Source organism: Notolepis coatsorum, assembly GCF_963971535.1.
Source record: "Notolepis coatsorum genome assembly, chromosome: 19".
Classification (NCBI taxonomy): domain Eukaryota; kingdom Metazoa; phylum Chordata; class Actinopteri; order Aulopiformes; family Paralepididae; genus Notolepis; species Notolepis coatsorum.
Window position 1 is genome coordinate 83,000,103 of NC_140183.1, and position 14,292 is coordinate 83,014,394.

General features: G+C 41.9%; 1 protein-coding gene across 1 annotated transcript in view; it reads left to right on the forward strand.

Moving 5' to 3' along the window:
* Positions 1–13,253, forward strand: part of LOC311246794 (germ cell-specific gene 1-like protein) — a gene marked incomplete at both ends in the record, with an annotated part of 30,115 nt that extends 16,862 nt beyond the window's left edge. Inside the window, 4 exons of the mRNA XM_084337044.1 lie at positions 84–131; positions 366–518; positions 1,141–1,252; positions 12,875–13,253. Of these exons, the coding sequence (XP_084193170.1) occupies positions 84–131; positions 366–518; positions 1,141–1,252; positions 12,875–13,253 (692 nt within the window). The remainder of the gene's footprint in view (positions 1–83; positions 132–365; positions 519–1,140; positions 1,253–12,874) is intronic.
* Positions 13,254–14,292: the final 1,039 nt, after the last annotated feature.

Genomic DNA, 14,292 nt, shown 5'->3' on the forward strand with positions numbered 1-14,292 from the left:
CCCCCCCTCCCTCAACCCACAACCCACAGACACTACAGACACATAGACACTGGGTTGTAATATTGTTTCCATTTTGTCTGCAGGCGAAAAGTGTCGTAGCTTTATAGAGTTAACTCCTGGAGAAACGCAAGGTAAGTAGGTGTAATAAAGTCTATTACGTTTACTAACTTGTGAATGTTTCTCCCTGTACTGTGACATGATGAGTCCATTAGGTGGTTGATTCAGTTTATCATAGTATTAATTACAGTCGTGTACAATTGATCACATATTATTAATTGTGTGTGTGTGTGTGTGTGTGTGTGTGTGTGTGTGTGTGTGTGTGCGTGTGCGTGTGCGTGTGTGTGTGTGTTGTACATGCGCTGCAGGTGTGCTCTGGCTGTCAGTCATCTCAGAGTTCACCTACATCGGTCTGCTTGGGATGGGATTCCTGCTTATGTGGCTGGAGATGTTGTGTTCCCATAAGGAGATGCACTCACTCAAAATCAACGCCTACGCAGCCATCTGCACTGTACTGTCGGGTAAGACCTGTGTCTCTTTATAAAGAATAATTACAGTGAAATACTTGGTTCTGTATGAGCCCCTGAGAACGGGGGTTGGGTTTAGTGTTGCCATTGTGTTGTCATTGAGGATCCTGATGGCCTTTGATTGATTGAAAACTTTATTAACAGATTGCAGAATGGGTACAGTACAGCTCAATACATACAATTGTTAAGGGGATGCAGACCAGAGAAAGACTTTCATCTTGTTTACATCATTTTCAATTCATTCACTCTCAGACTGAGGTGTCAAAGGGGGGGGGGGGGGGGTTACATTGCTTTCTGGGTGAAGTAGTTTTTCCGGAATGGCTGACTTTTTAATGGCTTTGGTTTTTTGAAACCCTGTTGCTCAGAAGGAGCATTGTGGTATCACCATGATTCATAAGACACATATTGAAAAGTATCTGCCCAATTTGTACAAGTGATGGCTTATGTTGAAGGTAAGAGTGTCTGGTCACATATTATCCTCCCAAGATATGTTTGTTTCACCCCTGCCTCTCTACGCCCCTCAGACCTCTTCAATCCCTTGGTCAAAGTCTTCCTCACTTCCAATTCGTAAGACCCAGTATACTGTAAACAGTCTTCCATCTCGTGTCTTCTTCAGGTCTCATGGGGATGGTGGCCCATATGATGTTCACCACAGTGTTTCAAATGACTGTTATCATCGGACCTAAAGACTGGAGGCCTCAGACTTGGGATTACGGCTGGTCATTTGCGTAGGTGGCTTCAAGTTTGAGGACAAATATGACTTTGGTCGGGGACACACACACACACACACACACACACACACACACACATTTGTCAACCTTTCGGGAATTAAGAAAAACAGCCTAATTATGTTATACAGTACATTTGGGTTTATAGCAGTGAAACTTGCTCACAACACAGAGAACCACATGGAAATAATCAAAATTGGATTGAAGACGCAGGGACAGCAGTGATATAGACTAAATCTTGCAGGCATACATGTTAAAGTTAAGTTCAGAATTACCCTTATTGGCTATTTCCTATACTTACCAACGCTATTGTCGATCAGTAGAGTCCTGTCTCTGCACCGTCCACACTGTTTTTCATACTGGATACAATAAATGTTGAAACCTATTCCACACTACATTCTCAATATTTACTTCAGGGCTTGTTGTGACAAACTAAGCAGAACTGTGTATCCAGTGTGAAGAATGGCACGGCTAGTACTGAGAAGGATCCATGGCACCATTGGTGAGTAGGAAATAGGGCCAGGGGTTAAACATTCTGAACGTATCCTTTAAATAGACACGTTAAAAGCAACAACTGTAACATTCTAAAAGGACCCACGTTTTATTTCCTGTTGCAATGTTTGCTAATGCTATAGACCTGTTTGCTGTATACAAACATACCGTGTTCGAGCAATCGGCAACACTTACGGCATTCTGAAATCATGGGAGAGAGCGGGGGGAGAAAATGAATGAATGTGGATGAGAGCCTTGACGTTAAGTGGTTGTAGCTACGGCTGTGGGGGTGCTGGAGACATGATCCAATAGAACACGGAGCGACCAATCCCAAGTCGATCTGCACTTTCTCGGCCAAGCTATAGTCACTTTTCCGCACCTACTCCCGAACTCTGCATGCGCAGATTGACCACGGAGTCTCTGGATTGTCTATGCGTAGTTCGGGAGTAGGTGCGGGAAAGTGACTATAGCTCGGCAGAGAAAGTGCCGATCGACTTGGGATTGGTCGCTCCGTGTTCAGAAGACTCAGGCGTATAAAAGTATATTGGATCATGTCTCCAGCACCCCCACAGCCGTAGCTACAACTCTCATCCACATTCATTCATTTTCTCACCCCCCCCCCCCCCCCCCCCCAATGACTAAGTTGCCTCGGACCTGCGCGAGCTGCTGCGCAAAAATAATAAGATGGGGCTCTCGTGGCTGAGAAACCATGGCACTCCCCCTTTTGTTTCAAACAAAAACGGCTGGATGCCATTTTGCCAAATCAGCATGGCTGTGAATGTGAGTCTTTCACCTTTTACATATCTAGCTGTGGCATGGATTGATTGTTTAGATCGCTAGCATGGCTAACAAATGCATATATATTATAGTCTGCCCCGTTTTTTTCTGACCAGGATTACGTTCCTTTCTGCTCTGGTGATGCACGCGCACACTGAGTCTGACGTATACAGCGAACAGGTCTATATAGACAGGAAATACATTTTACAATACAAATAGTTCCCTAGAGTTCCGGTTCCGGGTCGAGGATGTGAGGTCGCATTCTGCTAAGCTGCTACTCCCTTTTTTTATATTTTACTTTAAAAGACTCCTTTTATACTCTCAACTCGGTTAAACCTGTATGTATACATCACCTTAGGTTTCCAACTAACTATATTGACTGAAAGAACCACAATGGCACAGAAGAAAACAAGCGAAACAAAGAAAGATGATGCTTCCACCGATATGGAATCCATTGCTAAACTAATCGAAGAGCTCACGCAATCCCAGATCAAGCTCACGCAATCCCAGCTCAAGCTCGAGCGCACCTTAACGGACGGTTTACACTCCCTAACCAACAGGCTGCCTCTAACAAAGAATCTATCGAATCCAAAATCGACAACCTCTGGGAAACGGTTGGTGCACAGACCGCTCGTCTAAACGATATGGAAACCGGCTTGAGTACTTGTGCTGACAAGGTGGAAGTGATAGATGCTAGATGTGGAGATCTAGAAAGAATCAACGATAAGCGAATGGCTAAGCTAACCGACGTCGAATACCGACTCCGTCAACCTAATATTTGCATAATAGGACTGGATGAGTCCGTGAGTTGCGACCAACCCAATGTCTTGTTTGCAAAGGTACTGGTTGAAATTCTGGGGGTGGGGATCCTCCCTATGACACCCAAATTGGATCAGTGTTACAGAATCGGGGGCCAAAGCTGCAAATAACTCCAGGCCTAGAGTAGTTATTGCTAGCTTACGTCAAATTGGAATAAAATAAATAATTGTTCGAGAGGCACGGAAGAGGAGGGGTAAACTGGTATACGGAGGGCACACAGTCCAAATCTATGAAGATTACTGCCCCGAAGTCGTGGAGCAGCGTTCCCGCTACAAGGCCGCCATGGCATCACTCTACAATCTAGGTTTCAAACCGTCTCTCCAGTACCCTGCGAAGCTGATCATCATTACCAAAGACGGAGTGAGGATACATGTTTCCTCGCCTAAGGAAGCGGCAACCTTCTTGAAGACCCAAGAGGACACCACGTTATAGGCTACAGTATACTGTTTTTGTGCAGTTAGCACTTCGTTATGGCTTAATTTTCACTATTTGGGCACTTTTACACAATTCCTGTGAGTCTATGGAACACCTCTGTAATATATATTTTTTTTTTATTCATTGTTTTGTATTTCTAATCAAGTCCTCAAAAACAGCATTTTTCTACCTCAAGATCTCGAGCTGTTTTGAGCCTGGGCTCCTAAACCACTGTGTGGCCTGCGCCGCCTCTTGAACATTAACATGCAGCAGTGACTATATGACATCACATATAGGCACATTTTCAAACGACTCAGTTCAGTGAGGGTGAATATTGTGAGAGGAGAATTGGAAGAATGCGCCAATATGAGAATTTTGAAACATAGATCATATTAATATAAGTTCACATAGCTAGGAAACAATGCTAAACACTCAAAAAGGCCATTTATAAGATAGTTCCCCTTTAAACGCCAAGCGGCGTCATATAATTTCGATAACTTTGTTTTTATAAATAGGTTAACTATGTGACGCTGGATATCGCCTAGATACTTTATTTAAATGTTTCGCTACATCTGATATAAGGGGGGTTTGGTCGGTTTTATTTTGATAACCATTGAACGTCCACTAAGGCTGGGGAGATAAACGTTAGCTCTGTTTAAATTATCTATGACTTTTATGCATGTCATTTACGTCGAGCCATGACTTCGTGGGTCCGTGAAGTTTTTTTTTTTTTTTTTGTATTCTTTGTGTGTGTACATATTTTTATTGGACTTCAAGATCTATTAACGTTTCAGACACGTTCCACCAGCCACTCACTCGGAATATAGTGGCGTCCACCACCAGCCTCATCATCTACTATTCACTTGTTGTGGACATACTAGAAACTCCGGCTAGACATATACTAAAATCGGAACTACACAGAGAAGATGCTAAAATGTCAGAGAAACTGTTGCACAACGCCCTCTCCTGACACGATGGTCTAATTGCACTTTTACTAAGCTGGAATGTTCTGTGACCTCTGATACATTCTGCTAACCACACATACGGCATATTTCATCATCTGGTTCATATGCTGTTGATCTACTAGTCGATAAAAAAAATAAGACGAACTGTTGTACAGCGCCAGGGGCGGGGCTAGCTACTTGGGCTCAAGCCCCGAATGTTTTCTGAAAAGCCCCGAATCTATTTAAATTTTTTTTTTTTTTTTTTTTTTTTTTTTTTTGACAATTCATCATTGTTACATGAAAATATGTTTGCACCAGATTTAGCAGAAGCTAATTTCCATCTGTGGTCTATCCAGCTGCTAACTGTATTTGAGTGAGTTAAGTCTGTTATGGTAGACTCAGACCTAAGCTTTATATCACAATCAACAAGTTGACAAAAACGTAATTCTTCCACCTTAGAAACATAGCTAAAGTACGGCCATTTATAAATCAAAAGGACGCTGAAAACCAGATCCATGCCTTTATCTCAAGCCAACTCGACTACTGTAATGCACTCCTTACCGGCCTCCCGAAAAAATACGATGATAACTATTTTATTGCAATGCACTATTGCATTATTTTATTCTATTTTACTAACTATTTTATTGCACTGAACTATTTTACTTTGTATCAGTGATAATCAAACCGTAAACAAAGACGCATATTAACACTTTCAAGGTGGTGGTATAAGTAAAAAATTGTGGTGTCGAAGTAAAAAAAAATCCTTGCCCGCTATCGCGGGCACCTATCTGGGCTAAGCCCCGGATCTCCTACAATCCTAAATCCGCCCCTGTACAGCGACTCTTCTGACACGGCGGTCTAATTACACTATGACAATGCTGGAATATTCTGGAATATTTTGTAACCTCTACTCTATGAATCATAGGAAACAACAGACTTCACAGCTGAACATCGCCCTCCCCTGGCCTGGTGGACGCACTGCACACGTATTATAACCACCCCCCACCCCTTTCTTTTGCAATAATTCCTATTCTAGGCTTTTTTCTTTTTACTCCTTCTTCTTCTTGTTTAAACTTAGCCATGTTCATATAAGGTTTAAGTGAATGTACTCTACTTTTTGAGGCATTTTATATCTTTTTATTTTCTTTATTTTAAGGGAGTGTGGCCAGCAGCCACTGAGAGAATAATCTACTTATGGTAGATTTGAGAGGTTTAGACCCTATGGCAATTTGCATAGGGTTGTTATGGTTGATATGCTCGATATGGGGATACTGGATAAGTATTTTAAAGGGTGGGAGGGGGGTGGGAATAGGGGATTATATGTTTTTTTGTTTTATATGTTTGTTTTATGCTGAAGCTCGGATCTCAACAGGACCTTAACAGTTGGATATATATCTATTATGAAATGCTACTCCAGACGAATTACACTCAGGCATACTGCAACCTGTTTAGACTATGGCTAATTTAAATATCTTGATTTGGAATACAGGGGGTCTTAATATTCATCATAAACGCACAAGCGTTTTAACATGGATGAAAAGACAACAGGTTGATGTGGCTCTTTTAAGTGAAACGCATCTTTTATTGGCTGACAATGTAAAGCTGGCGGATAAAGTATATCAAAACATAAGCTACTCCTCCTTTGGCACCAAATCCTGTGGTGTAGCTATAGTAGTGAAACGGAAGTTGAATATTAAATTGTTGGACGTGTGGTCTGATGCAGATGGTCGAGTAACTATTGCCAAGATAGATTACTTTAAATTGCTTTGGTAGCGGCTTATGCCCCTATTGTTTATGACGCTAACTTCTACGCTTCACTCACTAGAGCGATGCTAGATCTCCCTGAATATTCATTTATAATTGGTGCAGATTTTAATGCCATCTGGGATCCCTTGATTGATAAATCTAGTCTCACCACAACCTATGACCAGAGACAGGCCTCTACGGCACTACAGGCCTGGTCCAAGGACACAGGAGTAAATGATTTGTGGCGATCGCTAAATCCAACGGCGCAAGAGTTTTCCTTTTTCTCAGCAAGACACAGGACATTTTCTAGAATAGATTATGTTTTTGCATCCCCTAGACTATTTGATAGATTTGACGTTGAATTGGGGCCCATTGCACTGTCAGACCACAATTATCTACTCCTAAAGGGCTCATTCAGTAGAATGACATCCCGAGCCCCAAGATGGCGCTTTAACTCGACACTGTTGAAAAACAATGAATTCAACCTGCAATTTAAAGATACACTCACTGAATACCTGCAGTTTAATGCGGGTTCGGTACAAGACCCCAGAACTTTATGGAACTCGGTAAAGGGTTTTATCAGGAATAACACTACTATCTTTGCCTCCAACCTCCGCAAGAAACGTCTCTCCAACTGGAAGTGCTTCACTCTTCGTTGTTCTCCTCTTTACAACGCAACTACTCGTGTCGACTGGAGTCTCAAATGAAAATGTTGAAAAAGGAGATTAACTCCATCTTAACACTTTGAATGCCCAACCCAAGTTTTCTCGGGTTTACCCCCCGCGGGTTGAATGCCCACTCACGAGAATTCTCGTATTTTCTCGTTTTTCTTTTATTAGCGATCTGAAATCATATTTCATCAACCGAGTCTACCGTTGGAAATTCAGCCACTCCAGGCGCTCAGATGTGAAAAAAGCGCCCCCTATCGTCTCCCAGATGGTAATTCACTCTTTTGGATTGAACTCAATGAAAATGAATGAGAAAAAAAATCCCTGACTCCACATTTTACTTCTCACTCACGCAGCTGGGGTCAATCAGCTCCACTAGTGAGCCTCAGAGCAGCGGGGATTATGTGTTTTTACAGTATACACGGTGAATCAATAAAAGGATAGATTTTTTGGAATGGCGATCAGGAATTGGAATAATCCATTTGGATACCATCTTATCTTAGGTAAGGAATCTATGTTACCAGTCTTAGGATAATCAGACTCGTTTTCACGGAGATATAAGCTTTTATGTGATTATGTGATATGGCTGATTGACTGTGCGAGCGGTCAGGAAATGGGAGAATCGATTTTCAGCTTGCGGCCAGAGCGTGCGTGCATGCACATGTACTATCGATGATCTGGCGTTTGTTTGGGGGCGATTCATAAATGGGCCGAAGAATGACAACGTTCTAGAATATTCCAGTAAAGGGCGATTATCATGGAATGTCTTCACTTTTCCATGAAAATGAGTGCTTTTCAAAATGCTAGAAAATGGGAAATGAAGCGATAAAAAAACAATCTGCTACAACAATGTTGACTGGAAAATGAGTCTTTGATAAGCGACGGGCAGATTAGACACATAGCCATAATTTAAAACATAGATTAGGCGATATTAACGTTAACATTGAAGTGGTGCTGGGCATTCAAGGAGGTAAAAAGGAATTAAGTTTGGGCAGTGAAAGTGTTAAGACAACAATCTGAATTTCAGATACACAGAACAAGACAACATTATTACTTTCATGGCTCTAAACCTAGTCACCTACTAGCTATGAAGATACGAGTCAGAAGTGATCTTCGATCATAATAAACTGGAGAAATTCCTTGATCAAATTAACTTACCTCAACTCTCAGAGGAAGACGCTAAACGGTTAGATGCACCTATAGGCAACCCTAGGCACGCGTGCCTGCATAGGCACGCAGGGGCATTTTCATAGGCACAGGGGGCAGCATTAAAAAAATTAAATAAAAAATATTATTATTATTATTATTATTATTGCTTTGAAATATTATAGTGAAATATTTTGCACTGTTGTCGCATTTATCTTGTTGAAATCCTCCCACAGGTTCTTTTTACTACCACATATTTAATTGAGACCCTTTATTTGTTTATTATTTCAATTTAGCTGGAAACATTGCTACATCATTCAGTAACATTTGCAGAGCCTTATAACAAAAACATTATTACGGTCACCATTGTGACCAGTGGGATTAATCAACAAATTTTATTATTTATTTTTCTATTTCATTGAACATTGCACATGTTAAAAGCCATTTTTTTTACTCAAAATGTGAGTATTACCAAGTCAACTTGTGTTCTTAAAATAATGTGGTTGTGTACTTATTTTTCTGTTAACTTATTATGGATTGAAAACTGAAAACCTTAATACACAGTAACTGAACTCAATATGTTTAAGTTCTGGTAACTTATTATTATAATTTTTTTTACAGTGTAGTCTTGCGATCAATCAAACCTTATTTACACAATATACCTCACATTCACCCTCCATTCACATCCTGGTGTTCTCCTGGTGTTCTCCATTAGGCCTGTAGGTGGAGCTATGACAGCACACGTACAGTACACACACCGATGGTGTGTGATGTGTCCAAAAATGAATGGGCAAATGTGAGTGAAATGGTCACACTGTATGCAGCTGTTTGTCTGCATTGCATTCCCTCCCCCCCCCCCAACTCAGATTTAGGGTTGATACAACCGTCATAATAATATTGTTAATAATAACAATAACAATAATGATGTAATAATGTAAAAATTATCATTAAAAAGACCTGATTATGAGAAGAAAAAAATTACGATGCATGGAATATTGTTGAGGCACACTAGTTACAACTATATTTCAAACAGGCACTCCATGTCAAAAAGGTTGCTGACCCCTGCACTAGAGGAACTTAGGGAGGCTATTTCTGACTTGCAAAGTGGTAAAGCCCCTGGCTGGGATGGCATTCCACCCGAACTGTACCTCTCATGCTGGGATGTAATTGGACCCCTATTACTTGATATGATTTTACACTCAGTCAAAGAGGGAAACTTCTCCAGGGATGTCAATATGGCACTCATATCTGTCCTACTTAAGAAAGATAAGGACCCCACCGAATGCAGCAGTTATAGACCCTTAAGCCTCCTTGGAACCGATCTCAAGCTGTACGCTAAGGTACTAGCCATCCGACTTCAAAAGCATATGACATCTTTAGTTCACCCTGATCAGACAGGCTTCATAAGAGGCCGCCTGATCACAGATAATATTAGACGGTTACTGCATGTGATAGATGCCAGCAAGGATGCCGCACCTCCTACGGCTGTATTATCCTTAGACGCAATGAAAGCCTTTGACAGGTTGGAATGGTCTTATTTATGGGCAGTACTTAGAAGGATGGGGTTAGGTGATGGGTTCATTCATATGATCAAAGTACTATATACAGATCCATCTGCCATGATTTTAACAGGTAAATTCTGCTCTCCACCCTTCCCTGTGTCACGCTCGTCCAGACAGGGTTGGCCTCTTAGTCACGGACTATTTGCTCTATCCCTAGAACCTTTAGCACAGTACATAAGACAATCCCAGTCCATAGCACCGATCTCAATTAAGGGCACACAGCATCACATTAGCTTATATGCAGACGATGTAATCTTGTTCATGCAAAACCCTGCCACCTCCCTACCTCATCTTCTCAAAGTAATAGATGATTTTGGCAATCTATCAGGATTTAAGATAAACTGGCCAAAATCGGCCTTCCTTCCACTCAATGTGACTGCGAAGGCTACCACCCTCCCAGCAAATATACCCATGGTAGAACACTTTAGATATCTTGGAGTTGAAATATTCCCTACTACAGTATAAGCCAAACGGTGAAGTACTCCGGATTGCTAGACAGGATCACAAATGACTTCGGCAGGTGGTCAAAAAAAAAAAAAAACTCATTACAGGCCCAAGCGTCAATAGTTAAGATGAATGTTTTGCCCAGAATTAACTTCATCAGCTTGATGTTGCCGTTACACAACCCCCCCCCCGTTGGTTACTGGCAAAAACTACACTCCGCTGCATATACATTTATTTGGAACAACAAACGTCCACGATTAAAAAGATCCACTGCACAGATAAATAAATCCGACGGGGGTTTAGCCTTTCCAGACTTCAACTATTACTTTAAAGCGTTCTCTTTAAGACCACTGATCACCTGGTTTGATTCTCAAGCATCGGTATCCTGGAGGAGAACATGGTGGCACCACATAGAGTGCAGGATATAGTGTACACCAACTTATCAATTAAACAATGCAACTTGAGATTTGGCCCTCTTATTACACATGTGATCCGGATATGGCGTGACACACAGAAAAAGTGTACTAACCACCATAAATGGCACAGGCATTCTCCCCTATTTAATAACAATTTAATCCTTATTGCACAACAAACTATCAGATATCCTGGATGGGAAAAGAAAGGCATACACACATTGGGGGATATCTTCGATGACCATGGTCTCCGCAGTTATCGAGATATATTCAACACATTTAACCTCACCAGTTCCACTTATCTCTTCTATCTACAAAAAAGAGCAGCTTTGAGGGCTCACGGAGTCCCATTAGATATTCCACTTGAGCACCACAGATTTCACAAATTATTTTATGACAAGGAGACGTCGAGAGGCTTCGTCTCTGACTTTTATCACCACTTACTTACGTCCTCATATAAGGTCCTTCCCCTAGACTCTGTTTGGAGGAAGGATATCCCAAACCTGGAAGTAGATTTTGATTGGGATGCAGTCTGGGAAAATGTTCGGCTATCATCACGCAACCCAGATCACCAACAGATTAATCTTAATTTTGTTCATAGGACTTACCTGACCCCTAGACGATTGCACCTAATGGGTCTCAGACCGGACTCTCAATGCTCCTTGTGTTCAAACGATGCTATTGGTACATATATTATGCACAGCGATGCAGTCGTGCACACACACGGTTACACGCCGTTGTAGTAGATCACTGAGGCAGAAGTGCGCGCGGATGTGCACGCGCGCACACAAAAATGCGTTCACAATTGTCACTGGACTCGTCGCGCCGTGCTGCAAGTACCCGGCCGGCACTTATCACCTAGACTTTGCATAATAATAGGATACCGATAGCATAACAACGAGAAGAGCCAAACCAAAATACAAGCCCTGTACCAATTGGTGGGGGGTTGCTTGATCTGTGGTCCCGACTGGAAGGATGAGACATTAAGTTGTGCTTCAGTCTCTGAAGGAAACTGTCCTTCTGTAAACTAACTCTAAGTTACATTGTTAATTTAGTTTGTATTTACTTTTCTAGTTTAAGTTAATTCAATTAAAGAAATTGTAACTACAATTACATTTAAAACATTTATGCATAATAATCATCTGTTCTGTGCGCAACCGAGGGAACATGTATGCTTGTGCGCGTGCACGCGCGTGTGCGGGAGCGCGCGTGCACGTGGCGTTTGGGCAGTTCCCATATTACCACTGCACCACTGTATATGCATATGTATTGGGAATGCCCTCCTGTCAAGACTTTCTGGGAAAATGTCACCACTCAATGATCAGAATTTTTGTCTCTGACCATACCTACACTGCCTTCTGTATTGTTGTTGAATGATGTTTCTCAGTTATCGACCTCTGTACATGTAAAGGTATGGGTTCTTACCTATCTCGATGTGATTTATCTAGAGATATCCACTGCACGAATTTTTGGTGTTAATGAAGCCAGCATAGCAGTCTGGGTAGCTGTGGTGGAGAAGATAAAGGAACGCATATCAATTTGTAATTTTCTGATGTTAAATGAAGTAGTGGATGTATAGTCCAAGTGGGGGTCCTGAGGGGGGGGGGGGTGGAAGAGCGAGCAAGAGCCCATGTATTGTATTTATTATTTTTATGTCTTTTAATCTACATTCATTCTGATTTAATTACTGGACTGTCATTATTGTTATTATTATTTCTGTTATTGTCCTGTGATTTATCATTGATTATTACTGTTACTGTATTGTTTGTCTTGTTTCATGTTAAAAAAGGGAAAATAAAAAAACATTTGTTCAAAAATAAAAAATAAATAATTCCAGTGAAACCTCTTGCTCTTTTATACAACGTTGAGGTGTTTCTCAAGTTTAAGTTCAAGTTTTGTTTTATTTATCACATAAGGTACATGTATATTACAGTGAAATGCTTGGTTCTGTATGAGCCCTGAGAATGTGCTTCATACGGTAAAGAAGTTAAAAGAATAAAGTCCACTCCAAACACTATACAAAATATACAATATACAAACTAAAGTACAACCTAAAGTACAAAATACAAACAATGAAGTACAAAAAAACAATGAGGTATGGATGTAGTGCAAATATTTGTGTAATAAATAGATAAGATATGGTGTAGTGTTAAAAGTGTTTCTCTCCTGGTAACCGCTCTCCCTCTGTCCCTCCTAGTCTGGCCTGGGTGTCCTTCAGTTGCTGCATGGGGGCTGCAGTGGTCACCCTCAACTCCTACACCAAGACCATCATCGAGATCCGGCGTAAACAGAGGCTTCGTTTGGAGGAGGTCAGAGCGGCCTCGCAGGCCCCCTCCTACGATGACGTGGTCGCAGGGGGCGGGCTCTACTCCGTCAGTGGCCTACTGCAGTGTCCGGACGGCAGGACGGACACGCTGTGGGCTCCGGACAGAAGCGGCGTGATGGGAAGGGTGGGCAACGGGGACGTGCCGACGCTGGTGTTGGTCGGGGGCTGTGGACCCGAGGGGTGCGAAGACTGCGAGAGAGAGATGGACGAGATGGAGGAAGCCGTGGAGAGAGCTGACTCTCCTTGTTAAGCGAATGAAACAAACCCTGTCGTCTTTTAAAGTGTGAAAAACTGAAATGAAAAAAGACTTACCTCACTGGGATAAAGGATCAATGTGAGATAACATTATGGAACCGTGTTGTTCCCCTCTCCCACTTTGCCTTTCAACCAGGTTGGAAGGTATTATGCAGGCAAAATCACTCGACACATCAGCATGTATGGCCAATGTACTGTGCATGATTGTACATCTAACATTAATACGCACAATTCTCCATAATTTCTCAGTGCCTCTTAACAATACGAAATTGAAACCAATGTCTGTCTGTGTGTTATTTGTTGTTATATTTTCAGCTGAACATGGACTATAAGCTGATGACGGCCACGTTAATGTTTAATTTCACTGCTTGGTCGGAACGGATCCCATTTCTCCTGTCGATACCCCAGAACAGCCTCTCCCTGTAGATAGAATAATGGCCTATACATCCTGATTTGGCTGAGGGGAGAATTGTAAGCCATTTTTCACCCCTACTACAATTGGCCATCTCTTCTCTCTGTGTCTGTATCGGTTCCACATAAATCTTTGTTAAAGTGAAGTCAATTCAGGTTTCAGGTCAGAGAGGCCTCCCTCTGCTATCTGGTGTCCAGTTGTTACCTACCTAGGTGGATAAAGTATGTAGATTGTAGATGGAGGCCCAGCGAGCACATACTGTACAGCGGAGCCCAAAGATGATACGAGGAACAATATAATATGTCGCCAGATGCACAGAACACACAAGACAGACATGTACAGAAGATATAAAGATGTTTGGCAACGTTAAAAAGAAGATTATGACAGTAATCCCGAGTGGGATGGCAAGAAGGAGCGAGGGACTGAGGAGAGATGTAAGGAGTATGAAGGGATGGGGGGGGGGGGGGCGGATGGAGGGGGGAGGGAGGGGTGGTGTGGGAGGTCACGGAATGAGCTTGGAGAGAAATGCCAGCGTGCATAAACATGCAGAGTGCAATGACATGAATACAAGTGCAGTCTGCGTGGTTAAAAACATCACATCACTTATAGGGCGTGTATAGAA